Raw genomic sequence first — 27,750 nt, 5'->3', positions numbered from 1 at the left:
AAGTAAAAGCAAACATGTCAAAATAAAAGCCAAGAAGACAGGTTTATCATTCTATAAAAGTGTTACATTATTTAAAGGCCCCATATTATAAAAAATGAGATTTTCACGTTTTTTGATTATAAAGCAGGCTTAAGTCCTTTATAAATACTGTGAAAGTATCGAAACGCTCAATCCACAGGGAAATACACACAGCTCGTATTCAGAAACTGCATTTGAAACAAGCTGTCAGGATTTCTATCCATTTGTGATGTCACAAATATACAATATTTAGACCCTTGACATAATTTTAAACATAAACATTCTAAATGTGTCCCAGTGGTTGCAGTGTATGTGAATGACATCAGCTGACAGGAAGCACACATGGACCCAAGCTGTTGCCTAGCAACGCAATTCAGTTGCAATTCCGTCAAAATGCGCTAAAACGGAGCATTTCAGACAGAGGGCAAATACAGGCATATTCCGGCTGACAGTACGAGGAAAATAAAGTTTTTTTTTAACATTACAGCATGTAAACATGTTCTAGTAGAAACACAAAATACAAGTATGAACCTGAAAATGAGCACGATATGGGACCTTTAAGCACAGGATCGGGGTAACGGTAGAAGATAAATAGGCTAAATAAATACACAAATAAATACATAAATAGATTTATTTTTTTTTGTTCTTTTCATTAACACACAAATGTCTTTTATCCAAAAAGTGTGTGATAAATTACAGGGAGGGTCTCTACAGATGTTATTCAGAACTCTCACGTAATTGACACTTTTCTCTCTCACACTCTTACTATGGGTTGTTTCTTTATGTCAGCGGGTGAGCAGCACTATGTGGCTACTCCTTTCAACACACCTGACCCTTCCACCTGATCCCTTGCACTCCTCTTGGAAGGCTGTAGACTGGTAGTTGTTGTTCTGTTTTCACCCAGTAAAGTGAACCAGAGGACCAGTAGCCTATTTCATGCTCCCATGCTCCAGACTGGAGTCCATTTACAGCCAGATACATAGAAAGGATGATAGAAGGATATTGTAGCTTATTTTAATAAGATTATTTCACAGTTAATAAGTAGTGAATATGTTCACAATGCTCTTTGATCTAGCTCTGAAAAGACACAAAGGTACACAATCCTTTTTTTGTTATTTATCCAGGCATGGGCAATGCCGAGCATGGCAAATTCCCATTAAGATAATGAATGGTATTTTTTAAATTATTTTTGTGATGTACTATTTAGTTGTGCAGCGTGAATTAAAAGCCTAATTAATTATATGTGGAAATCGCCTTTGTGGTCCTTTCCAGCAGAAGTCCCCACCTCATGTTACCAAATTAAATAACTTCACATTCTACAACATCATCAAGCTAATGTTCAGTTTCATAGCTGTTGTTCATTGTTGACTACATGACGTAGTCCTCTGGTTCACTCTACTGGGTGAAAACAGAACTACAACTACCAGGATACAGCCTTGCTGGAGGAGTGCAAGGGATCAGGTGGAAGTGTCAGGTGTGTTGAAAGGAGTAGCCACATAGTGCTGCTCACCTGCTGACATAATGTTAAATAAGTATATGATTTCACCACTCAAATCCTCTAGAGATTACAACTCAAATGGAAAAGTCTGAAAAGGGAAAATCCCTCTTTGATTCAGTTTACAACTCGTGCATGCACCCTGTGACAACTGGTCACAAGAAAAGAAAATTGTAGCTCTTAAAAGCTAGAGTGAAGATACTGGTATCATATGAAACTAGACGACTTCAGAAATCTATTGGTTAACTTGTCAGGAGGGAGGATAAATAACGCGCCAAAGTTAAGCAAAATCTCAGTGAGGGAAAAACTGGCATGGCCATTTTCAAAGGTGTCCCTTGACCTCTGACCTCAAGACATGTGAATGAAAATGGGTTCTATGGGTACCCACGAGTCTCCCCTTTACAGACATGCCCACTTTATGATAATCACATGCAGTTTGGGGCAAAAATCCTGCAGTTGTTTTCATGCAGTATAAATATTATACTATGTTATTTTCGCCTATACTAAAAATGGTGTGTTTGAATATTTCTGCATACTGGGGTCTCTAAACAGTTTTAGAATTACTTAAATTGGGTATGACTGTAAAACTGAGACTCTTGTGGATCCAATCAGCCTAACTGTATTCATGTGTGATGATGTTAGTCCCCATAGGAGACATTTCATTGTAGTGAGACCATTTTTTGAAACTTGATGTCACTGTATAAAATGACCTGTGGTGACCTCTAGGATAATCACACCCTCGTGAAACTTTACAGCCACAAACTAGAGACCTAGAGCATTCAGAGGATGGATGGATCAAACTAAAGACCTAGAGCATTCATAGGATGGATGGATCAAACTAGAGACCTAGAGCACTCATAGGATGGATGGATCAAACTAGAGACCTAGAGCATTCAGAGGATGGATGGATCAAACTAGAGACCTAGAGCATTCAGAGGATGGATGGATCAAACTAGAGATCCATAGCATTCAATCGCCGAAAAATGCAACTCTTGCAGAAATCTCCAAAAGTCAAAAGCTTACAGCATTACAGCCTCAAAGAGCCGCTAACAGAAGACTCAGTAGGCCCGGTGGTCATGGTAATCACAACAGGTCCTGAAAAAAAGGTCAAATAAATAATAGTATTAGTATATCAAATAGTCTGAGTTATGTATTACTGAGTGCATCAATTGTAATGTACTGTTTTTTTGTTTTTTTTTTAAATTTAAAAATAACATTGTTTATACAATTTCACAAACTTTACACAAAGGAAGCATGGAGATGAAATCCACAAACTGAAAAGATAGGATTAGCCAGGATTTTATTCAAAATCTAGCACGTTCAACAACACAACAATGCAGGACATCAACAATGTAAAGTATTACACTACATGTAAAACATCATAATTGGTGAAATGTACCAATAAAAAAATATGCAAAGAGTTTTCAGTCGTCAATTTGTTGGAAGTGAGCTGCACAATATTTTGCACTAATTGCAACCTCAGTGGACCGATAGGCCACAGTCTACCAGGTCACCAGTTACAGGACATTTCAGAGGCGGCATCACTGTTTCGTCGTGTGCGGATGGGGGACCAGCCAAACTCCGACTGGGCGTCCCCCCCCTGGTGGAGACGTCCCATGCGGTAGCCATGTTTGGCCTGTTTCCCTGCCCATGCGCGAGGCTTGGGATTCATCTGGAAATAGATGATGCAGAAATGAGTTAAAAAGCACCGTACACTGTCTGATGTTCCCACGTCTCACAAATAGTCCCAAGTAAAATATGTGAATACATTCATTTTCAAAAATGATGATGATCCAAACTAGACAGCGAGCTAAATCAACTGTAATGTAAATGTACAGGTCGTTCTCAACTGGGATTCTATCTCTGTGGATTTAAGGAATTTGTTTAATCAAACTTTTAATAAAGCTCCCTGAAATAAAATGTTTTCCTGTGTCACAACCCATAAACAAGGCGGGATTACCAACAAGGCAAAGTGGGCAACTGCCAGAGGAGGAAGACGTACTCTGATCTTTTACTTTAAGGGACTGTTTGTAACTTTTTAAGCGTATAAATGTTCCGGGTCGGGACACATGCGCGCGCATCTGCTGTTTGTGTGGCAATTGATTTGTGATAATTAAACAAATTTGTTTGGTAATATGCACAACTAAATCACAATAACTCTAATGGCAAAGACTCTGAGGTGGCTACTGTATTTTTGCCCAATGTTGAGAACCTGTCCGGAGAGCCTGTATCAAAATCAACTTTTAATACCATTCATATTTCAGTTGGTATTATGATTCCATGGTGCATATTTTTACATAAAATCTATCCGTTTCTCACCTGAACAAAAACAGTCGTGTTCATGTGAAGAGTTTCCACTCGCTCTGACAAGTGATTCAACCAGTCCAGGTGGTCAGCGATAGACTGGGTGAGATCACCGTTGCTCTGTATTAGAAGAAAATGAACGTCAAATTAGGTGAGATCTCAAGAAAAGTGAGTTTTGATTAAACCGGTTTTTATTCTAGATGAGGGATTTATGGCATGCTGATGTACTGTACCCCGGACAAGTTGTCCTTCAGGTCAACGGCAGCGAGGCGAACATGCTCCAGTTTGTCAATCTGCTCTTTCAGCCGGTCGTCCAGCTCCTGCATCATCATCAGGCCTTCATCGGGCCTGACGCCGCCCTTATTCGCCATCCTGGGTCACAGAAACACACCTGTTGACTGAAACAGGCTTGTGGCATGAGGCCTCTTTGAATGGGAATCACAAATTGAAATGTCTTTTTAAACAATATCCTGATGCTTTCAAATATATACATATATATACTGGAAAAACAAAGTTTGGAAACTTGTGTTTGGTCGATTACTTCTCTGTTGTATCAATGCTAATGGTCATTGTATTTTACATCGTTGGAAAGCCTGTTTATTTACCTTCGCAATGATGTCCAACTTGTAAGGATCATGCATTTGTGGGATGAGCAACACAGCTGATTATGTGGGTAGCGCCCAAGAAAAATTTGCCAAAATGCTCCGTCAATGGTAAACAGTGTATTCTCATAAGGCTACCAGGAAGCCTGCAATGACTGCCCTTCACCGTCAGGCCCATTTGTGCTGGTGTCAACAACACAGACAATGGAACCTGAACATGTGGGGGAATGTCATGTTCAGTGATGAGTCCAGGTTCTGTCTGCCAAAGTTGGATGGCAGGGTCAAAGTATGGAGACGACGTGGAGAACGCTATGATGATTGTTGCACCGATGGAGTAACAGCTTTTGGTGGGGGCATCTCCCTCACTGGCAAAACAAGACGTGTCATCATTGAAGGCCATCTCAATGCAGTGAGATATCGGGATGAGATTCTGCAGCCAGTGGCGATCCCATATCTCCACAATCTGGGACCTAACTTCATCCTCCAAGATGACAACGCTCGCCCCCACAGAGACAGGGTTATCACAGACTACCTCCACAATGTGGGAGTAGAGAGAATGGAACGGCCTGCCAAGAGTCCGGACCTCAACCCAATTCAAAACTTGTGGGATCAGCTTGGGCGTGCTGTACGTGTTAGAGTGACCAACACAACCTCGTTGGCTGACCTGCAACGAATCCTGGTTGAGGAATGGAACGCCATCCCACAGCAACGTGTGACCAGGTTGGTGACCAGCATGAGGAGGAGGTGCCAGGCTGTTGTGGCTGCGTATGGATCTTCCACCGCTACTGAGGCTCCTGACGGTGGATTAAATTAATAAAGTGTAAAATTGCTAATATGTCTTGTTTGTTCCTTGTTACTGATAGAGAGTTAAATCATCCAATCCACCAAACAACTCAAAACAAGAGTCAACACCAACAGGAGAATACACTGTTTACCATTGATGGAGCATTTTGGCAAATTTTTCTTGGGCGCTACCCACATAATCAGCTGTGCTGCTCATCCCACAAATGCATGATCCTTACAAGTTGCACATCATTGCGAAGGTAAATAAACAGGCTTTCCAACGATGTAAAATACAATGCCAATTAGCATTGTAACAACAGAGAAATAATCCACCAAACACAAGTTTCCAAACTTTGTTTTTCCAGTTTATATAGTTTAGTAAGTGGGCAGTTTTAGTTTGTTTCATTTTTTTCCCCCAACACAGTTAAGATACAAGTAGGCTTCATCATTATCATAACATATAATGGAGATATGTGAAATGGGACACCCTGATAAGCCATCTAAAGCTTGAAAATAGGGGTCCAGACACTAAGCAGATAGTAAACATACGTTTTAAATACTAACACATTGGCTGGATTTGAAAAAGTGCATTTACAACCTACAAAACACCTAAGACTAACCAAAGACCCTAAAAACTAACTCATCTAACCCTAACTACCCAGAACATGTCAGACCAATCAAAACTATTGTTACATGTCAACTAATGTTGTAGCAGCAATGCAAGATCAGCTATTGTGATTGGCTGTAAACATTTTTAAGGGCTATGATGCTCCAACCGTATCTGACCCATTTGACCTGACTCCATCCTGTTCCATCAGACTAAACACTGATTAAATCAGTAAGATTCAATAAACAGAGACATATGTCAAGTGGAAATAACAGTACAATTTGAATGGATTTCAGAGTGGAGTAACTAGTTTAGAAGTCCCCAGCCGTTGAGGGTATTCAAGCTTTAACATATTTTTGTATGTTAAAGCTTGAACACATTTTAGAGATGGAATTCTTTGAGCTGTTTACTTGCAGAGAATTCCAGCATTTCTTCACTGACTTCTAGGTGCAACCACCACCAGAGGGAGACACAGCTTTCATTCCACATCCATTAGATTTCGGTGCTGCTGCAGGAATAATCCTGCTGCTGATGTTTTCAGACACATTTTTACGATTGCCAGCATTAAAAACAATCTGATCACGACGTCACTGATATGATCATGAGAAACACATAACACAAATCTAAATATGAGGAAACTTGAATGAGAACAAAAAACCCTGAAACCCTGAACTTCACACACGTTTAGCTTAAATGTGATTTAGAGAAACATTGCAGACTATATAAATGGGTGATATATTGGGCGCACGTTATAATCACTGTTCATCTTCATCAACATCAGATGGCTGCACACTGGAGGCATAGGAAAACTAGTGTTAGCCCAACAAGGGCGAACTTTTTAGCCAGGCCTTCACCATGTTTTAGTAACAAACACAGAATACTAGTGAGACAAACATCTTCAGAGAGCCTCGTGAACAGTTTACGGTAACGGTAAACGGTAGAACTGAACATATAGAAACAGGACGGAGCAACACGTCTGTCTCAGACGAACTATCGTTACCAGCGGGGACGACGAAGAAGTGAAAAGGTTAGAAGAAGTTGAGTTACCTCGTTTATCAGGACGTAGAAACAGCCCAAATGCACCCAGAGAGGTAAAACACCTAGTTCCTTCCTCACTCCGCCGCTACGGAGAGAATCCTTCCTCCGTCCAGACCAGACAAGACTCTCTGTTCTCTAAACTATCTCAGGAATGTGACGCTCACGCGCAGCCGGATTTTCACAGGTGCATTGTTGAGGTATTACGGTAATTGTTATTTCTGAAATAGTGACCGAACAACGGAGCATCTCTTTATCCCTCTGAGACCTCCATGTCTGAGACCCACAATAGAGACGTTTTAGTGTTTTTTAGGGGGGGAAAGGGGGTCTTTAGGGGGAGATAGCAGGTCAACAGTAGATGTCACATAGAAGTGGTGGACATCATCTGAAAGCTGGGAACCTGAAGATGAATTTGAGATGCAGCTCAGCACTGTGTGTCAAGTTATTCTAGTCATTATCAGAAATAAACATGAATTGATTAATTATTTTAAATTAATTGTAAAGTGTATAAGGGTTTGGAACATTATGATAGAAGTATATATGATGGCCATCCCCATGCTTTATTATGTCTCATAAGTTGTTGTAGCAATGTTTGGGTTGATACCATTTGTTACACAGATTTGGTGCTAAATTTAACCTTTTTTTTCCAACCAATCGAGAATCTATCAAAATGATCAATAATCCCTCCAAAATACCACATTAAGACACCAAGACCTTGAGGAATACTATAGAAAAAAGCATGTTGTGATTTGGTATCAAGAATGTTTGACATCTGGAGATTTCTGCAGGAATTGCATTTTTCGACAATCGGATGGCGAGCACTTCTGTTGTGTAAACTGCTCAGAAACCCCCTTATTGTCAGTCTACCTAAGAAAGCCATCCATCCTCTGAATGCTCTAGTTCTCTAGTTTGTGGCTGTAAAGTTTCATGAGGCTGTGATTATCCCAGAGGTCACCACAGGTCATTTTATACAGCAGGTTTAAAAAATGGTTTCACTACAATGAAATGGCTCATCACAATCTCAATCACACATGAATACAGTTGGGCTCATTGGATCCACAGGAGTCTCAGCTTTACAGTGACACACAATTTATGTAATTCAACACTGTTTAGGGACCCCAGTATGCAGAAATATTCAGATACACCATTTTTGGAATAGGCAAAAATAACACATATATACTGCATGAGAAAAACTGCATGGTTTTTGCCCAAAACAGGTCTGTAAAGGGGAGACTCGTTGGTACCCATAGAACCCATTTTCATTCACATATCTGGAGGTCAGAGGTCAAGGGAGCCCTTTGAAAATGGCCATGTCAGGATTCCTTTTTTCATAGGATATCTGTAGCTTCATTCTCGCCCTATAAGTGAACCTACTAGAGCCTCTGAAAGACAGTAAAGTCAGTCGGGATCGCGTGTCTCAAGGGGTTAAAAGTGATAAGAAACACACTTTATTATAATGTCACTCAGATGTTGCAGTGGATCATGTGCCTCCTTGTCCTCTGGTGCTCCTAATGGCATCTGCAAGATTTCACAGACCAGAGGAAAACAACCAATCAGAGCCGAGCTGGAGCCTTGCCATCTCTGAGCAGCTGTCAATCACTCACAAACTCCGACCAAACGGTCAAACTAGGCAGCGCTGATCAAATATGAATCAATATTCTGTTACGTTAATGCCTATTTCTCTCCTCAAATGTTTTCAGAAACATCTTGTAGTGTACGGTTTAGCTGTAAAATGAGAAAGTTTGTGACCCGGCAGCCATGTAGAGGACATACCAAGCACCGCCCACCAGCCGGAGCACAGCCAATAGGAACGCTCTCTCTCTCTGAAATGACCTGTGATTGGCCAAAGTCTCCCGTCACGGGCTAGATTTTCTAAAGCCTGAAAACAGAGCCATGAGATTTAGATTAGATTCAACTTTGTCATTGCACATAGTACAAGTACAAGAAAATGCAGAGGAGGTGCAGAAGTCTAGTTTTCTCTCAGAACACTTGAATTACAATATGCTGAAAGGTTATTATGGAATTTTTGCCCAATGATGCCAAAAATATACTGCCTACTGCCACTTTAAACCAAAGAATGAGTTTACCCTTCCTTGTCTCATCTGGGGGATTTTAGAGGATGAAAGAAAAACAAGAAAGCAAATCATAGAGAAAAAAAAGAGATTGTCAAAATTTTCTCTCATATCCCTTTAATCTTCTTGGGACCCCTTACATTCATCTTGGGACTCCTTGAGGGGTCTTTGCTCTGATTTAACATGAGGACAATTCCCAACTAGACTACCCCAAAGGGAGAGCTTGCTGGACAAGGATGGACAGTCAAGCCAGATCTAAAAGGCCCTTTAAACTGCACAAACATGAATTGTCTTGGTTTTTAGAGTATTGTTTTTGTTTATTTGATGCCTTGAATAAATGGCTAATAAAATAAATGAATAAATGAGAAGGGGCATCTTCATTTTGTAACCAAGCACTTCCACAAACCATGTTCTGCATGGATTGCATGGTGTACGGGATAGGCTGAGAAACAGGACAATGCTTGTTCCAGTTCTATGGTTTTATGGCATTACCATGCAGACCAAATGTTTTTGTGTAAACTTATTTTAAATTCGAAATCGTTGAGCGGTACTCACGTGCCTGGAGGAAATGCTGGTCTTCAAGCTGAACACTTCTGCGTGAAATTCTAAAAACACGACATTCGAACGGTCGGTGGTTTTCCAGAAATTGTGCCGGACACGCAAGCCTAAAATCATTCCCCCATAATTTCTGCTTTCACAAGAATTTGATGCATGATTTTAATATGACAAAGTGAGAATACAGAATCAACAGTACATTTAAGAAATCACAACTGCTTTATTTCTTTTCTTTCAATAAGCTCTTTTTTTTTTTTTTTTTTTAACAAGGGAGAGTAATGACCAAATATCTGAAAGGATAAAGATCAGGTAGGATAAATAGAATGCTGGATCAGCTGTAGAAAGCACTGGTCCTTTGACAAAAATGAAATATGCATCTTAAAAGTACAAAAAAAAAGAGTCAGGGCAACATTTTGGTGCAGGTACAATGATGAGAAGCATCGAGATCTTTTGCAGGAAGGGATGAGAGGCATAAACACTCCAAGCCCAATAAACCTATCAACAAGTGAAAGCAGTCCATTCTGAGAACACGGTGACCTTTTAAATCCTTTATAGTGCCACAATATCTAAAATGAAATGTGGGTTTAGAGCCTCCCCTCGCTGGCGAGGCTTGACTGTACAGTTAAGTATGCATATACATATATACCAGTGAAACACTGTCAAAGAGAAATCGCAACATTTTGTAGTGTCATGGAGCGTAATGGTAAGCAGTAACATTTAACCAGTTATGGCATTGTGAGTTTCAAAATGAGTGTCCATAACCAAAAAATAAAATAAAATAAATGATTCCAACAGCTTCACATTTTCAAATAGAACACTTTTTAAAAGTCCTTCGTAGTCCTCTGGAACTGCAGTGCTCACAAAAAAAGCTTAAGCAAATATCGTATTTTAATTCAACAAGCGATGCTATACGCCCCTCGTTTATGATCGTTAGCGTCTAACAGAAAAAAAAAAGAAGTTATTTGGACCCTGATTGTGATTATAGTTAGGCTGCATTTATTGCTAGTGCCACCTCAGAGACCAGATACTGAATAACCAAATGAGTCTGTTTCTTCACAAGTCCTCCCACAGTACTGTTTTAACGGAATTAGAAGAGAAAAGAAGAAAAAGCTAAACGCTCCAGACTGAGGGATGTAAAAATCATCACTTACATCACATGTTCATTAACAGACAAGTTTGATTCATTACAACCCAAACAAAGCGATAGGAAAGCAAACATTTCAATCAGCTATTTTGGGGGGTCCTTTTACAGCAATTACGAATGCAGCCCCTCCCGCCCCCCCCAAACCCCACACACACAAAAAAACTTCACAATGAGCCCAAAGAAATCGTTGCCAGCTTGGTTGATCGAAATCCACAGTCGATGGCATTACTATGAATGCTGAGTTCAGTTTAGTTTTGTGAAATGTTGCTCTGTTCTACGTGGGAGTCCCCGCGAGTTTACGCACGTTCAGCACGTCACATGCACACGCTGCATCACTGCCGGCGAAGATCCCATGGAAGCAACATGATTTTGGTAAAAGTGTCCACCTTTTTAGTTTCAATTTACATACAGAAGAGAGAGAGAGAGAGAGAGCGACACAATGTAAAAGCAAAGAACAGAGTTTTAAGAAAAGAAATGAATTTCTACCAATCTAAGCAGTTTTTCGCCACAGTTCATGGGCTGGGTGAAGTACCCCCAGAAGATGCATTTGACTTTGACTTTTTGCCATGTTGACATGCAATGTCCACAAATTTTTTTGGAGTTAATAAAAAGAAGTCCTTTACCAATAGCAGGAATGAGTGATGACTTATATTTACCAGCAAAAATGCCAATGAAAAATGCCAAAAAGAAAAAGTGCCCCACTGCATTTTCAAATTTAAAAAAATTTCAACAAGACTTTGCTTCTCATAGCGAGTTGTATCAAGTGTCTGCCGGGTCTAAACGGCTACAGACCATAAAGAGGGAGTAAATGCAGTTTGGCAAAATGGTATGAAAAATGCACCATCTGTCTGAGTTGGCCACTTTCCTTTTTCCCCCACCTCGGAGAGAAAACAAAAAAAAACAAATATCTTTTCTCTTTACCAATCTCCCCTTAAAAGTGACTAATAATAAATTAAAGAGGACCTTGAAGAGATCTGCTTAAAAGACTGTGTGTCTATGTATATATTTATATATATTTATATATCTCTATACGTGGTTGTGAAATAATAGTGTCCAGTTCTGACAGTTCAAGAGGGGGTAGGTAATTCATTATGATGTCTGCAGGTATGCCCCTTGCCACGGTGCCTTGGGTTACAGTGGGTCTTAGAAGGCTCACACGTTGGTCAAGGGGGCTTGTGGTTGGCAGGCTGAGTGGTGATGGAGGATTTTAAGGTCCATTGTTATGCCTTGCCCTCCTCTACTTTGACAGCCTGGGGTTTGATGGCTCCAGTGCGTGCTGGTTTGGCGTGCCCCGGGGAGGGCAGGGGCTCCTGGAGTTTGCTGGTCATGCCCCCGGATGGTGACTTGCCCTCACCCGCTGCCTTGCGCACTTCTCGCATGGTTTTATTCTGCACCAATAAAAAGGCAGAGTTACTTCCAAAAGCAGCGCCTGGAAAACCACACAGTCATGCACTGACAGTCGTTTGTATAGCCCGAGGCTGAGGCTCAGCTATCGGGTACAAAAAACAAAATACATGCTAGACTTTTGACAATTTTCTCCGTCTGCAACAGTTTCTGTCAATGTTAGCGGTTGCTTTGCCAATTTATTCTTTGTCAGTGAAAAAAAGGGTTGGGTTGTTTATTACATTGGATCAGTTTTACATTGTCATGAGGCAGGAAAGATCCTTAGCTATCCATTACACCACAAACTCTACAGAGATTTAGTCTCAAGTGCTACTCTGACCTGACCATTTCTAAACAGAACCGTTATGCTGATTACCTGACGACTACCTGACGGTTTTCACATGCAAAGTTTTACTGACATTCTTGTCACTTCAAATTAAACGATCAGTTTTAGACAACCCAAAAATGTGCAAACATTTATTTGGTAACACTTTATACTGGTGCCTTCAAATGAAACTTGTGAGCTCGTGTTTACAACTTGGGAAGTCGTGTACACGACATGCTTGGCGTTCAAGTGGTTAAGTCGTGAGAATGCCACTGCTAAGCAACGGCAATATTAACGTTACTATCGACGTCTAGAAGAGGCTAACAATTTAGCATGGTAGCAAGTGGGTAACATAATGCAGTAAATGCAAAGGCATAACGACAGAGGAGAACGATGAGGCTGTGGGGAAGATCAACATTTTCCTCAGACCTACAGACTTTTAAAAACACCACAATATATTAACTTATTATTAATTAACTTCCAAGGCCTCCGCCATTTCTGACAACATCAACAAACACGTCACAACTCGTGAACTCTGAGCTTTCAGAAACTTTCCACTTATGAGGTTGTTAACTAACAACGAAATGAAAATGTTTGCTAATTATTAGTAATGCTATAATTTATGTTATTTTAACAGTTTATTGTTGCACACATAACAATTTATAATATATATGTGTTAATGATTATGATATTATATGTAAACCGTAAAGAAATTGTTTGTAAAACATATAAACATTGCATAGATAGATATTTGTAACACTTTGTTAAGTTAAGGATAATGTACAGCGAGCCGGTCATTGTTGTGAAATAAACCCAGACAGGGTGATGCGGAGGAGTCTTGCATCGCCATTATCCCGCTTATTACACGGCTACGCACTTAAGAAGTCAATAAATTGACACAAAAACGGTCCGTACATTTTTAATCAATTCATCATTTATAAATGATGGTTATTATAAAGTGTTACCATTTGTTCATATTTGATTATATTCAGGATTACAAGTCATTACTGTTACCACATGGAAAAAATGCTCCAATTAATATTTTTGATAACTATTTGTGAAACATTTTCATAGTATAGTTTAGCTTATAATCACATCAATATTATTATTACAGTATAGAATTATACTATCCCAGATAAGTCTTACAAAGACCTTTCTATCTGATCTATAACTAGCTATAACTTTACAATTGCAGTCAAAGGCACACACTCACAAATACACAACACAGGAAATACAAATAGAGTGAAAGAAAATGGATAAAAATGAAATTACCTATATTTATAGTGGGTGGCTCACCTTCATGCCATCCTCTGGCCCTTTAACAGGGATATCGGGGGCCGAGGGAGGGGTGGAGTGGGAAAGGCCGGGATTGGGGTAAGGGGGGGGGCGGATGATGACAGGCTTGTTGACCTGCATGACTGGTCTCTGGATGGGGTTGGGGAAAGGGCCAGAGGTGGGAGGCCGCATGTGCATCACCATGCTGCCCTGTGTTGGAACCTATTGGTCCCGGGAGGAGGGGGGGCGGGGGGGATGAGGGGGAAGGAAATAAAAGAAAACACAAATAATTAGCTCTTATCTATTTCTCAGGGGAAATTTTCACACTTTGTCCAAGTACTTGAATTCAGTCGCAGTTTTGTTTCTTCAATCGCATCCTATCAGTGTGTTTAAAAACACAGGCCCTGTTCAGACCTGGTATTAACATGCGTCCTGGATGATCCCATCACAAGAGGACAGCTCTTGACTAGTCCCCAGACGCATTGAGGACACATTGAGATCCGATTGCTCAGACCACATTCGGAGTAAGCTAGTCACGGTAGTCGGTGTTACCGATGTTACGCAGTGGTCGGGCACACAGCGATTACATTACGTACCCACCGGCCCCATCGTCGTTTCGCTTTTTTTACGGAAATGAAACCCATTTAGTTCATTTTGGCGTATCAGCTGGACGACGGATGCTACAAACTGAAAGTGAAAGGGTCTGCTCCATGTGGAGTCTCAGCTCAGGGTAGCAGGTGTCGTATTTCCCACACACGGGACGAGAGAGATTTGACAGACCGAGAGATGGCGGAGGATTTGGTGTGGACGCGAAGAGCAAACGCGCCTATTTGGCAATATCTCAGATTTAAACCAGGTACACCCCTGTGGTCCTGCAGCAAAAGCTCTACCGGAGAGGCCAGACACACCGCCACCCGACGGTAAAGATCAAAGCGCGCTACACATGTTGACCGTCATCTTTTCTTGTAAAATGTCCGGTGTAATCGGTAACATCAGGTGATGTCACAAGTTTATTAACCAGTGGGGAATTTTCCTCACCGCCACATCCCTAATTCAGAGGTGGTCTGGGCCACATACAGTAGGGCCACATTATTTTAGCAGTATGTACACGAATGTGTCCTGGGCCACATTAAGGACTGCCTACTTAACTGACGTCCCGCTTGGATCTGCGGGTTCTCTGTGCTCCTCAGGTGAATGGACAGGCAGATGCGAGCACTGCGAGCATGGAAACGGCCTCTGTGCTCTACTGTAGGTTACATATCTACAGACTAGACATGCAAAGTGCATTATTATCATACTGTTGGAGATGTGTCAGTGTTTTTGTTTCACGGAGCTGATGCCTGCCCGCCCCCTCACTCGCTCTCATTTCAGACTCTGAAGCTCTGTAACCCGCTGTTGCCTGGCAAAAGTGGCAATGTCGGCGGCACGGAGGTCCCCGGGGACCACCGGTAGACAATAACCTTATATTTCAATGTTATTAAATTGTACCCAAATTCACGATTATGTAGGATATTACTGCTGACATTTCTGCAGACGTTGCAACGTCTGCTGTATTAGCCGTGTGTTTACTACATGTTTATTTGCAAATTGAGCGGGGAAGTGAGATCGGATCACAAGTGGTCACTCAAAACGCACGTGGAGACGCGTTCTAATGCCAGGTGTGAACAGACGTACTTAGAACTGTCCACTTGTGATCGGATCACCCGAGACACGTGTTAACGCCAGATCTAAACAGGGCCATAGTTTTGTATACTGTGTTCCAACTGTACATAATGACGGGTGATGCAAACGTGGATGCATCTAACCAATCATGTTATTAAATTCTAATTCTTATAAGCAATCTTTTTGAGATGGACTTGAGAGTGCTTTTTGACAGCAGCTTTCAGACTTTAGCAAATGTATCAAGCTCAACCGCTTTAGGCGTTGATAACGCTCTCCCTATGGCCCAAGAATAAAATGCCCTGATTAACCTATAAAGTAAACACATCTCAATATATAACTTTAGAAATATCATTTTGAAAAATAAATACCTGTTGGGCAAAATGTGTAGGCAGAGGGCCTACAGGCCCCCCAGGACCAGAAGGCTTCCCACTGGGGCTGGCAGACCCAGGCCTGATGAGGAGAAAATAAAAGACAGCTTTACAATCCAGATCCTAAAACAGGGGTCTCCAACACGTCGCTCGCGACCCGATTCTGAGTCGCTCGCCAAAGCTTCAAAGAATATGTAAACAAATGTGATAAGACAAAGTCACTTGGTAAACCTAAATTTCTATCCAATCCAAGTCACAGACATCCCGCCCCCTTCTGACACAAACTCATTATTTGCCAATCATCTGTCAATTAAACGAGTTGCGCTGCTGCCAAGTTTGATTACATCAGTGACGCCGTAACATTAGGCGATGTTAGCAGGCCAGTGAGCACACACCAGATTTGACAATGACTGCGGATAATAGCCAGCCCAAGAAAAGGCAGAAAACATACTATTTTCATGAGGAATGGGAAAAAAACTTTTTTTTTCACGAATGTGAATGACAAGTGTGTGTTTCTCATTTGCGGTGTGAGCGTGTCGGTCGGTAGAAGATGTAACGTCGAGCGCCACTTCACCAAAGTCCACGGCAACTTTTCACGGGACTTTCCGGCTGGTAGCGGTCTATGAACGGAGAAGGTGAAGGAGCTGAAAGCAACGCTTAAAAGACGACGGTCTCTGTTTACCGAACCGACGAAGAAGACCAACGCAGCGACGGAGGCTTCGTTTAAAGTGGCGCACATCCTAACGAAGCACAAAGAACCCTTCGCCGATGGTTGTAAAAGAGGCGATGACTGCGGTGGCTGAAATGTTATTAAAGGACCATAAAAGTAGGACAGAGATCTGAAGAAAACCGTTAACTTTATTATTTGCACAGGTCATTTCCACTCACCTGTAGGACCCTCCAGACATGCCTGGGGAATGATTCTTCTCAGAGAACTGGAAGCCTTTCATTTCCATCTGTGAACCCTGAGAACAGGGCAAGAGAATTAGGCTTTGCCAAAGCACATAGATATGCAGCATTATACAGATTTGTCTACATGTTTTTTTTGTGTGGGATAAAATAGAGTTTGTCTTCCATCATTGCATTAATGACTGAACAGAACAGTTTTGGGTTCGGCAACATTAAGATCAGTAAGTCGCACCTCACGGCCGCCGGTCATGACTTGAGCCTGGGAGCCAGGTGGCAGCATTCGCCGTGGGCCACCGACTGACAGGTTCTGTCCCTGCTGCAGCTGGATGGACTGCGGGAGGATGAGATGCTGCTGAGCTGAGCCATAGCGCAGCTGAGAGCCAGGTAGGGGCATGGTCACCTGGTGAAAACAGGGATTTTATTACAAATGTTGTTATTAACAGTCCAACGATGGTCTGATTATGCTATGAAGGCTTATACTTGCTGGGCTAACGAGAATGTTATTCAGCAGCATCAAGAAGAAAACATTATCTTCAGCAGTCCTCTAACCTGGATGAGCTGAGAGTCCATTAGCTGGGAGGAACCCATCCCAGGCCCTTGGTTCATCTGGCTGTCGTAGACAAGCTGCTGGCTGCCGTTCATAGGCTGGTAGTGTGAGCCTGACTGTTGCTTGACCATGTCTGAGGGCTGCATGCCAGGGAAAGCCGAGTAGGGCCCCTTGAGTTGGCCTCCGCCGGACAGCACCATGGGGCTGGGCTGTGACAGGTTGGGGTGCATGTAAACCTGGGACCTGAAAAGAGGAAGACACAGCAGGGCAGCAGAATGAGTGGACATATTAAACCACATGGTGGTGCCACACAAATAGGGCTGTGGCTCAGAGGGTAGAGCAGGTCGTCCACCAATGGGAAGGTCGGTGGTTCGATCCCCGGCTGCACTTAACCTCAAATTTGGGTTAATTGTGTGAATGAGTATTTAGATTGGATCCTGATGGGTAAAGTTGGCACCTTAGCAGCCTCTGTCATGAATGTGTGTGTGAATGGGTGACTGCTGACATGTAGTGTAAAGAACTTTGAGTGGTCGGAAGACTAGAAAAGTGCTATATAAATGCAAGTCCATTTACCACATACATGACACAGATAATATGTAGGGCTGTAATCGATTAAAATATTTAATAGCGTAGTTTATCGTGATTAATCACAAATCTTGTTTTTTTTTATCTGTTCAGAATGTACCTTAAAGGGAGATTTGTCAAGTATTAAATACTCTTATCAACATGGGAGTGGGCAAATATGCTGCTTTATGCAAATGTATGTATATATTTATTATTGGAAATCAATTAACACAAAACAATGACAAATATTGTCCAGAAACCCTCACAGGTACTGCATTTAGTATAAAAAATATGCTCAAATCATAACATGGCAAACTGCAGCCCAACAGGCAACAACAGCTGTCAGTGTGTCAGTGTGCTGACTTGACTATGACTTTCCCCAAACTGCATGGGATTTTCATAAAGTGGGCATGTCTGTAGGGTTGTCCTGAATACCATTTTTTAGGCTTCGAAGCTTCGGTGCGAAATATTCGAAGGTATTCGAAGCTTCGGTAAAGTGTCGCACTACTGTACACACACGCACCTCTACACACAACAAAAAAAACAGCGATGTCCGTTTGAGAATAACTAATAATCAATGTTGAATATGAATAATGTTGTGGGATCATTACTTATTTCATGGGCTATTTGGGGATTTATACTTTATTATTAGATACTTGTATATATAAAAACAAAACAAAAAACAAAGCATTCAAATACTGATCTTGAAGGTCGATTACCATGGCAACGGTTCAAGCTTCGAAACATTCAGGTCAGCCCTACGTGTCTGTAAAAGGGAGACTCTGGGTACCCACAGAACCTATTTTTAAGGTCAAGGGGCCCTTTTGAAACTGTCCGAAGGTTTTCCTTGCCAAAAGTTTGCGTAAGTTTGGGGCGTTATTTAGCCTCCTTCACGACAAGCTAGTCTCATGGTTGGTACCAATGGATTCTTTAGGTTTTTTTAGTTTCATATGATGCCAGTATCTTCACTCTAGCTATAAAACTTAGCCCACTACAACCTAAAATCCGCAAGTTGCATTAATGCGTTAAAGAAATTAGTGGCGTTTAAACAAATTTGCGTTAACACGTTAACTTTGACAGCCCTAGACCAAAGTGAAGCAAATTAATGGGTGTGAAAATGTGGAAATTTCATGACAAATTGAGGCGGCAGTACCTGAAGGGGGGGATAGAGTTGAACATCTCTTGGGACTGAGAGACGGGCAGACCTCCCCGGAGCCCCAACTGAGCCTGAGCCTGAAGAGACGTGTGTAAAGAGATGGGAATCTGCTGGGCAGCAGCCGCCTGTATGGATGAACAAAACTAACATAATGACAATTCTGCTGATACACAAACAAGCCTGTCAGTGTGCGAGATTGTGTGTGTGTGTGTGTGTGGTGTTTTTCTGTCTCTACCTGTTGGTAGCTCTGCTGCTGGGTCATGGTGGGAGGTACAAGGCGGGGCTGGCTAGGAAACACATGACCATCCAGGTATAATGGGGGAATATGACTACCTACAGAAGGGACAAAACAGGCTTTTAGTTTAGTTCCCCTCAAAGATTAAGCCCTCATTAAACAGAGGAAATGAAATGCTGTTTTACCTTGCATGGACATGGAAGGTGCTACTGATGCCACAGGCATCGGAGGCATTGAAACCCCTCCAAAGGAACTGTAGCTGACACCGCTGGATGAGCCAACGCTGCAGGGAGGCTGAACGCCTGAAGCACCGCCGCCAGGAGAGCCCTGCTCGGGGAGGGACTGGGAGTTCTCCCACGCCTTGCGTGCTGATTCCATCTGAAGGAAAAGAAACATTTAAGGTTGATGCCCATGTTTGAATAACAGTCAGTTTTGCCTTCATTCTTTTTACCATACAAGAAAGGGTTGCTTAAATAGATAATCCTCATCCCTTATTTGTTATATGTAAGGATGTAACGGTTACTGGTTTCAGGATAAACCACGGTAAAATTTGAGTTATCATTAAAACTGTATCGTAGTATCCTGGTCTTAATGAGGATATAGACTTTACATGGTTCAACTCTGGTTGAGTCCTCGTGTGAAAGGGGTATAGAAATGTTAAAGTGTTCTTGGGGTGACAAGACGAGACAGGTTTCCGGTGGCCCGTGATGTTAGCGAGCGTGCGTTTTAGAGAGAGAGATGATGGTGGCGGTTGTTTGTCTCGGGGGGTTCCTCCCTTCAGTCTCCTCTTTAGCAGGTAAAATGCATGCCCATTAGGGTTGAAGTCTGGAGATTGACTTGGCAAGTCTAAAACCTTCCACTTCTTTCCCCTGATGAACTCCTTGGTTGTTTTGGCAGTGTGTTTTGGGTCGTTGTCTTGCTGCGTGATGAAGGATCTCCAGATCAGTTTGGTTGCATCTCTCTTTAAATTGGCAGACAAAATGTTTCTGTAGACTACTGAGTTAATTTTGCTGCTGCCATCATGTGTTACATCATCAGTGAAGATCAAAGAGCCCGTCCCAGAAGAAGCCAAGCGAGCCCAAGCCATGACATTACCTCCACCGTGTTTCACAGATGAGCTTGTGTGTTTGGCATCATGAGCAGATCCTTTCTTTCTCCACAAGTTAGCCTTTCCATCACTTTGGTAAAGGTTCATCTTTGTTTCATCAGTCCATAAAACTTTATCCCACAACTTTTGAGCCTCTGTCTCTGTACTTTTTAGCAAATTCCAATCTAGCCTTCCTATTCTTATTTCATCTTCTGGTGTAGCCTCTGTACTTTTGTTCCTGATGTCGTCTATGAACGGTGGATTGTGATACCTGGAAATAGAAGCTGAAATCCTGATCTCTTGTCTCATGTTTATCTTTTAATGTCAAACCCAAATGTTTTCAGTGTACAGCAGAAATAAAGGAATTGGCCTCGCTGTTCCAATAGTTTTCGAGGGAACTGTGTACATTGGATTGTAATTCAAATTACCTTGAGAGTGAGGTCAGCACTGGGGAAGGAGAGGGGGTTGAGGTTCATGCCAGGCTGCAGGTGGTTGGAACGCAGCATGGGGATACTCTGATTGAGAGCCGTCTGTTTAAAAACAAATGGAAAAGTTCAGGATCAATCAGTTGCAAGTCAATATCTTGTTTTTAAGCAACAAAAAGACACTTCCATTATCAAACAAGGCAAAAGTGAGCATGGCTCACATACCCCCGCTCACTGCTTGACCCCTACCAAAGTAGGGCCAAAGGTTTTGCCCTTTTTGAAGTAATGGAATTAATTATAATTTTAGAAATGTTGGTCACCCTGGACTTGTAACCCCCAAAAGGCACAACTAAACTACACTGTTAACCATCATACCAAATTTGAAGTTCCTGAGTGAAATAGTTTTCGAGTAGTGCTCCGGAAACTAAAGTGTGACACGCAGAGCGCTATATACCCCCGACTACGTTGTCGCGGGGGTATAAAAAACTTTCTGCCTATTCCTGTGGTGTCACATCAATCTTTAATGCGTTCGGATTACCACTAGTTATTTTATTTACAAGACACCACTAAAGTACAGATATAATCACTCACATTGGTGGTAAGTGCGTCCTGAAGCTTGTTGACAGGATTGGACACGGTCACTGGGGTGGAGCCCGGTTGCAGACTGAAATCAGAGTCTTTGGCACTGACACCAAACTCAATAGGAGGCACAGGCAGCACGGTGTCCACATGGAGGTCCACGCCATTGACTGGCGTGATCGGGCCACCTTCCAGCCGATCGACACCTTCTGATCCCTTGCGGTGCTTTAGGGAGCGTTCATTTCCGATGGGCCCTGGTTTGTGCGGTTCTTTGCTCTGCTCTGGGCCAGCATCAGAGTCCTGGCCAAGAAGAAGAAAAGGCAATAATTGGTTTAGGTTTCTCAATGGAATCCGATACCATTGTAGCCAATTTGTTATTTGTCAATAATGAGGCAAAACAAATTCATATTCAGGATTCAGAAATATTTTTTGACCGCAGACAAATAATGCATAACACAGAATATATGCAATTTAGGGTCCATGCATTGTACTACCTCAGAGTTGGGCTCGCTCCCAGTGTAAGACACCTGTTTAGTCCACGAGTCTCCCCCTGAAGACTGGACTGAAAGAGCTGAAAAAGAGAAATTAATGCCTTTAGTGAAGAATGCAATCAATTTGTCTCTTTTCAAAAACTTTTCATTCACAAAAAAGCCTTAAACCATCTATAAAATTGATAAATGTTGATAAACAAAAACTGACATTTTAAAGGGATAGTTCAGGTATTCTGAAGTGGGGTTGTATGAGGTACTTTTCCATAGCAGGTGTATGACTTCCAGTAGATGACAGTCGGCGTGCCCCCAGCTTGGGGAAGCAGACAGGAGTACTGACACCAGAGCAAAGCAATATAGTGCTGTGGATGGGGACGGCAGAAAAACTAGCCACCTAAAATACGGCTCTAATTAAAAAAATGTATATTCATTTAGATATACGCTATATTTAGAATATTTTCAGCGCTTTATCTTACCGTCAGAGAGCCCTTTCCTTCTCCTTTCTGACAGGGAACATGAGAGTGAAACTTATTTATGCTCTCTCCAAAGCAGCAGGCTCAGATGACAAAAAAACAGTATAGATGCATTTCACTTTCAGTTCGCAGTTGGAAAATATTCTAAATACAGCGTACACTTAAACGGATATCATTCTTTTAGGCAAGCCTTTCTTTTAGGCAGCTAAAATAAGTTTTTCTGCCGTCCCCGTCCACAGCACTGTATTGCTTTGCTCCGGTGCTCCTGTATGTTTCTCGATGCTGGGGGCACGCCGACCGTCATCTACTGTAAATAATACACAAACCCGCTTCAAAACACCCAAACTAACACAGCAAACACACTAACTAACAGACAAAATAAGGCAGCTTGCACGTCAGCATAAAGGACTACGTTTTTAACTTAACTAAGTTAAAAAAAACAACAACAAAAAAACACCCAAACTGCTCTACAAACAATTTCAAGTTACTATAATGTGTCTTAGGCTACTGGTTAACACCGACAAAAGCATCAAGAACAAAGCATTGACACAAAGTTGGGTCATCTACTAACCTGAGCTGTTGGTCTCCCAGATTTCAGTTCCCAGGTTGTTGGAAGAAAGTGCTTCCTCGGGTTGTTCAATGCTCATGCTTCCCTGCTTTTTGGCAAAGCGTGGCGGTATCTTGGATGTGATAGTCCTGTTCTTCACAGGCACCTAACACAGGCAACAATGAGAAGAAGTTTAACAAACTACACACTATTTGTTCATCCCTGGCATGATTACGGAGCATATGTTGACTTACAGCAGCTCCCTGTTCCTTCCTCCTTCTATCATCGTCCTGTGGGCGTCTTTGCTTTTTGGACAAGGCATCCTGGTATCCATCTGGATTGGAAACTGGTCCCCCTGCGTCCCCCTCAACTGCAAAACAGGCATGTGGTCAATGCACAATTATCTGGGATACGTAAGAACTGCAGTACTGAACATTATCGGGATTTCTGTTTAAAAATGTGTGAGTCAGCACCGTAACATCATCACATCAGGAGTTTTTTTAGCTTAAATGAGATCAGTAATCAGTATCTTTCCTAAAAATGTAGCAGCGCCAATTGTCCAGAGATTTTTTTGTCAATGTAGATGGGCAACAACTCACCTTTAGACACTTAACATTTAACGTGGCAGTAGGCAGTATATTTTTGGCATCATTGGGCAAAAATTCCATAATAACCTTTCAGCATATTGTAATTCAAGTGTTCTGAGAGAAAACTAGACTTCTGCTCCTCCTCATGGCTGTTTTCAGACTTTAAAAAAATCTAGCCTGTGACAGGACACTTTGACCAATCACAAGCCATTTCATTGAGAGAGCGTTCCTATTGGCTGTGCTCCGGTCATGTGACTGGAACTTGGCGTTCCTTCACCAGATTTCACAATGGCGGCGGCGTCACAAACTTTCTCATTTTACAGTTAAACCGTGCACTACAAGATGATTCTGAAAACATTTGAGGCGAGAAATAGACATTACAGCAACAGAATATTGATTCATATTTGATCAGCACTGCCTAGTTTGACCGTTTGGTCGGAGCTCGCGAGTGATTGACGGGTCAGCTCTTACTGCTTGTTTTCCTATGTGAAATCTTGCAGACGCCGTTAGGAGCACCGGAGGACACAGAGGCACACGATTTTTTTCAGGTTACCCGTTTCATGTACTACTGTCACGACCGTTTTATAAAAATAACTTTTTATGCTCCAATCTTGCCTACTTCATCTTTAATTTCGAAAAGATAAATTAAAAAAATTGGACTCACTTGGGTAGCTGCTGAGCTCATACTGGGAAAGAGGTTCGGTCATGTCTGTCTTGACAGATCCTTGCTTCAGCTCCTTATCTAATTTCTTCCCGGAGGTCTCACTGGGCTCCCTCTCGTCCGGCTGCTCGATGCTGTAGACTTGGCCCGACTCGTCTGGGCTCCTGCTGAAAAACAGGAAAGGGAGACAAAAGGTTTTAAATTGGGGATTGTGACATCAAAAAAAATAATAACATTGGCAAAATAACCAAATAACATATTCTCCTGTCAGGCACAGGTACCTTTCCCAAATACATCTAGCCAATGAAACTGAGCTACATTCTCATCTGGGACAGACTGCATGGTGAGAAGTGCCCAGTACCTCAGACTTTGTTCTAGGGCTGTGCAATTAATCAAATTTCAATTACGATTTTGGCTTCCAACGACTATGAAAACAAGATAATCGACATAAAACAATTATTGGCCGCATTAGGTTTCGCAATGGTCTTGTTTTGTCTTGTGTTATAAATCCAGCGCACCCCTTTCCTTTACAGCGGCGCCCTAATCAGTGGGTGAGGGACAGCCACTCGGTGTGGGAGGATCCCTTTGTAGGAACTCTCCCCGGCGCCGGATGGCCTTCGCCGGCCATATTTCCTCCGTGGGTGGTGTGCCGCGACCGGCTCTGTCAGCTTGGAAGGTGTGACTTATGTTTGCCGTGTCAAAGCCATTCATATCTTTACAACGAATGGTTTATCATTAAATTGTTTACTAGAGCACAACATTTTTATAAGAGTACAACATTCTTCCTCTATCTAGCCTCTTATTGTTGCTCTCAAAGAGCACCAGATTGATGCATTTGACTTTAAAATGTAGGCGTCAAAATGTTTCTTTCTAAATGCATGATGTTTCCAAAGTCAATGAGTAATCGTGTTAAATAATTGTGATTTTAATATTGACCAAAATAATTGTGATTATGATTTTTGCCATAATCAAGCACTACTTTGTTCAATAACAGGGGAAACAGTAGCACAACTATAAATAACATTTTTATTTCCTTAAACAATGGAGAAGAATGGAGACGAGTCGAACATCCAAAGAAGAAACTACAGTATCTAAAGGCTAATGACGGATCAATTTCAATCAAGAGACAAACTGACACAACAAAAGCTAACTGTTGGTGCAAGTTAACAACAGACGCGTTCACCAAGCAGTCCAGAAATTAAATCACTAAAATGAAAGCTAGGTATCTGACTGGACTCTATGGAGAGTAAGCACTCACTTTCATATATTTGTACTACCCAAAAATAAAGGTGAGCAAAAGATTTGTGTTCAGTCTCCTCCCTGTTAGTGTAAGTCGGAGTATATCAAGGTCAAAAACAATATAGGAAACACCCTGTGCTGTTGGTTTCCAAGCAACTATAAAACAACCAGACCTGAGACAACACACTAGAGCATTAATATAATTCCCCAGCACACTATAAGGACAATTACTTCAACTTGAAGTTTGTTCTATTATTCAGCTCACCTCTTACAAGAAGTCCCTCCATTCTGCCAACTGTCACTCCTGTTGGAGGAGGAGGTGGGGGGATTATCAGGCGTACGCGCCATCTTGCCCGCTTCCAGCAGTGATGGCTCTCCTTTCCTGTTCTGCCGTTCCACCAGTGGTCTCTGGCTGGAGAAGCTTCTCTTGCAAAGTTCCCTCTTCTCACCAGAGCCTGGTTCACCGTGGCCAGAGTCTGAGGGAATATCGCCATGACCTTGTGTAGCCGTGCCTCCACTTCCACCTCGCTTCTCTCTCCAGTCACCAAAGTCGCTGTTCTCTGATCCCGTCTCCCATTCCTCTGCCTGACCGTGCTGGCTGGGGCGTGCACCAGTGTAGTGGCCGCTGGGCCAGTTCTCTTCCCCGCTGCCTTTGGGGCGACCAGGCCAGGGGTTTGCAATGTCTCCATTTATGTACTCATCACTTGTCCACTGGTTTGAGCCAGGTTCACGTTCTTGTTGTAGACGACGGAAGCGTGGAGGCTTGTCTTGACGGGGTGGACGCCGTCTCCTCAACATCTGCCTGTCAGGGTTGTCATTGTCGAAGTAGTATTCTCCTTCACCTCTGTCCTCTGTGCCATTTTCCATGAAGGAGCCAGTGAATTTAGGGGGGTACTTGAGAGTCTCACGTTCAACAGGGGGTCTGCGGGAATAAGTAGCCTCAGCTCCAAGACCGTAACCATTTTCTTGCATGGAGCCACCAGTGCTACTAAACTGGGGCCCACGGCCCCTCCATGTAGAAATGTCCCTCGAGCCTCCAAAGCCTCGACTGTAACTTCCAGTGGTGTTCATTCTGGGAGGCAGAATGCGACCTCCAAAGCCCCTGCTGCTGGCCTTGGCCTTTTCTCTGGAATCTATGGCCGCCTGGTCATCTGTGTAGACCTTGTTGGATCTCCAAGAGTCTCTATCAGCCTTACGGACTTCTCCAGACTCTGTGTAACCTTCTCCATTTTCAGATCCCTTCTGGCGACGCCTCTTGGGCAGTTCCTCATACTCAGACGTTTCACTCAAGGTCTCACTAACATTTCGCCTGCGGGGCTTGCCCCTCTGGAACTCCTCCACCTTGACAAGGTCCCTAGGTGGCGGTCTGCCTCTGCCTGTCCGCTGAACGCCACTGCTGTTGTTATTGTTGTTATAAGCCCCCCTGAGATTGTCTCCACCTCGGCCACCACGGGTTCCACCTCTTGAGCTAAATTCCCGAAAGCCTCGACTGCGGCCTCTACCGGTTCCCCTGACAGCACCGAAGGCCTGTTCTTCATCGATGAAGATCCAGTTATTACGCCGTGGTGCCTGGGGCTCCCGAATTTCCTGGCTATCTCTAGGTGACTGGTTCTTGCCGATGTCCCAGGCGCTCTCCTTAGGAGAGTCATCACTGTGGCTGCTCAGAGGCCTGTCTGTTTTGGGGGGAGCTGGTGACTGACGCTGCCTCTCTTCAGGCTGTTTCTCAACAACAACAGGCGAGGCTGAACGCCTGTTGCTGGCAGGCTGGTTGTCTTTCTTCAAGTCGTAAACATTAGTAAGGACTTCTTTCTCCAGGCGGTAAGGGACAGGCTTCTCCTCAGGCTCAGGTTTAGGCTTCTCGTTCTCCTTGTCTTCCACCTTGAGAGCCTTGAGTACTGGTTTCTTGATGGGCCCAGTTCTGCGAGTCAAGGTGCGCCCACTGGTCTCAGACGGCTGGCTAACACTACTACTGGAACTGGAACTGGGTTCGGACCACTGGCTTTGAGCATTGTTGAGTCCGCTGTCTTGTTTCTGGCCTCCATCTCTTTTCCAATTGTCCATGGAGCCATCTAAGGTCTCATCGTGAGATTCAGAGGCGTCTTTCGGGTGCTTGTCTCTAGAGTCTTGCTTCGAGTAATCACTATCTGGATGATTCAAGGAGTGGCTCTGAGCAGTGGTCAGTAAGCCTTGGTGTTCTCTGTCTGTGCCTCGGCTCTGGTAAGCATGATGGGGGATATCATCTTGGGGGTGGGTCAAGCACTCATTGGCTCTTTCTTCATAGGAGTCCTGTTGGGAGCTGGCCATTTCACTTCTGTGGAATAAAGAAGATACAAGAAAGATGAAAAATGACAAAAACAGACAGAGGCCCACCAAGAGGGGCTTATGGCCCTGTTCAGACCTAGTATTAACATGCGTCGTGAGTGAGCCGATCACAAGTGGACAGCTCTGAGTACAGGTGTAAACGCACTCAAGACGCATTGAGATCTGATCGCTCAGACCACATTCAGAGGTGTCTGGGCCGCATATGGCCACATTCTTTTAGCAGTGTGTACACTAAAGTGTCCTGGGCCACATTGAGGACTGCCTACTCAACTGACGTTCTGCTTTGATCCGTGAGGTCTCTGC

General features: G+C 42.9%; 1 protein-coding gene across 8 annotated transcripts in view; it reads right to left on the bottom strand.

Annotated features, from left to right (window-relative positions):
- Positions 1-9,619: 9,619 nt before the first annotated feature.
- prrc2b (proline-rich coiled-coil 2B) overlaps positions 9,620-27,750 on the bottom strand; it is a 32,643-nt gene continuing 14,512 nt past the window's right edge. For 3 of the 8 annotated variants that reach the window (XM_037752734.1, XM_037752735.1, XM_037752736.1), the window contains exons 16-31: positions 25,391-27,436; positions 23,890-24,053; positions 22,893-23,008; positions 22,663-22,804; positions 21,625-21,701; positions 21,143-21,430; positions 20,555-20,656; positions 19,225-19,417; positions 19,040-19,137; positions 18,802-18,947; positions 17,087-17,327; positions 16,770-16,937; positions 16,517-16,593; positions 15,629-15,710; positions 13,620-13,820; positions 9,620-12,003 (exon numbers count right to left, since the gene is read on the bottom strand). In XM_037752734.1, coding sequence (XP_037608662.1) covers positions 11,836-12,003; positions 13,620-13,820; positions 15,629-15,710; positions 16,517-16,593; positions 16,770-16,937; positions 17,087-17,327; positions 18,802-18,947; positions 19,040-19,137; positions 19,225-19,417; positions 20,555-20,656; positions 21,143-21,430; positions 21,625-21,701; positions 22,663-22,804; positions 22,893-23,008; positions 23,890-24,053; positions 25,391-27,436 — 4,309 coding nt within the window. In that variant the 3' untranslated portion in view covers positions 9,620-11,835. Of the gene's footprint in view, positions 12,004-13,619; positions 13,821-15,628; positions 15,711-16,516; positions 16,594-16,769; positions 16,938-17,086; positions 17,328-18,801; positions 18,948-19,039; positions 19,138-19,224; positions 19,418-20,554; positions 20,657-21,142; positions 21,431-21,624; positions 21,702-22,662; positions 22,805-22,892; positions 23,009-23,889; positions 24,054-25,390; positions 27,437-27,750 lie in introns of those variants that run through there. The other 5 variants (XM_037752738.1, XM_037752740.1, XM_037752737.1 and 2 more) reach the window with 4 other exon arrangements.

This window comes from Sebastes umbrosus, chromosome 19, assembly GCF_015220745.1.
Source record: "Sebastes umbrosus isolate fSebUmb1 chromosome 19, fSebUmb1.pri, whole genome shotgun sequence".
NCBI classification, from domain to species: Eukaryota; Metazoa; Chordata; class Actinopteri; order Perciformes; family Sebastidae; genus Sebastes; species Sebastes umbrosus.
The sequence above is the reverse complement of the archived record's forward strand: the minus strand, read 5'-3'. Positions and strand labels throughout refer to the sequence as shown.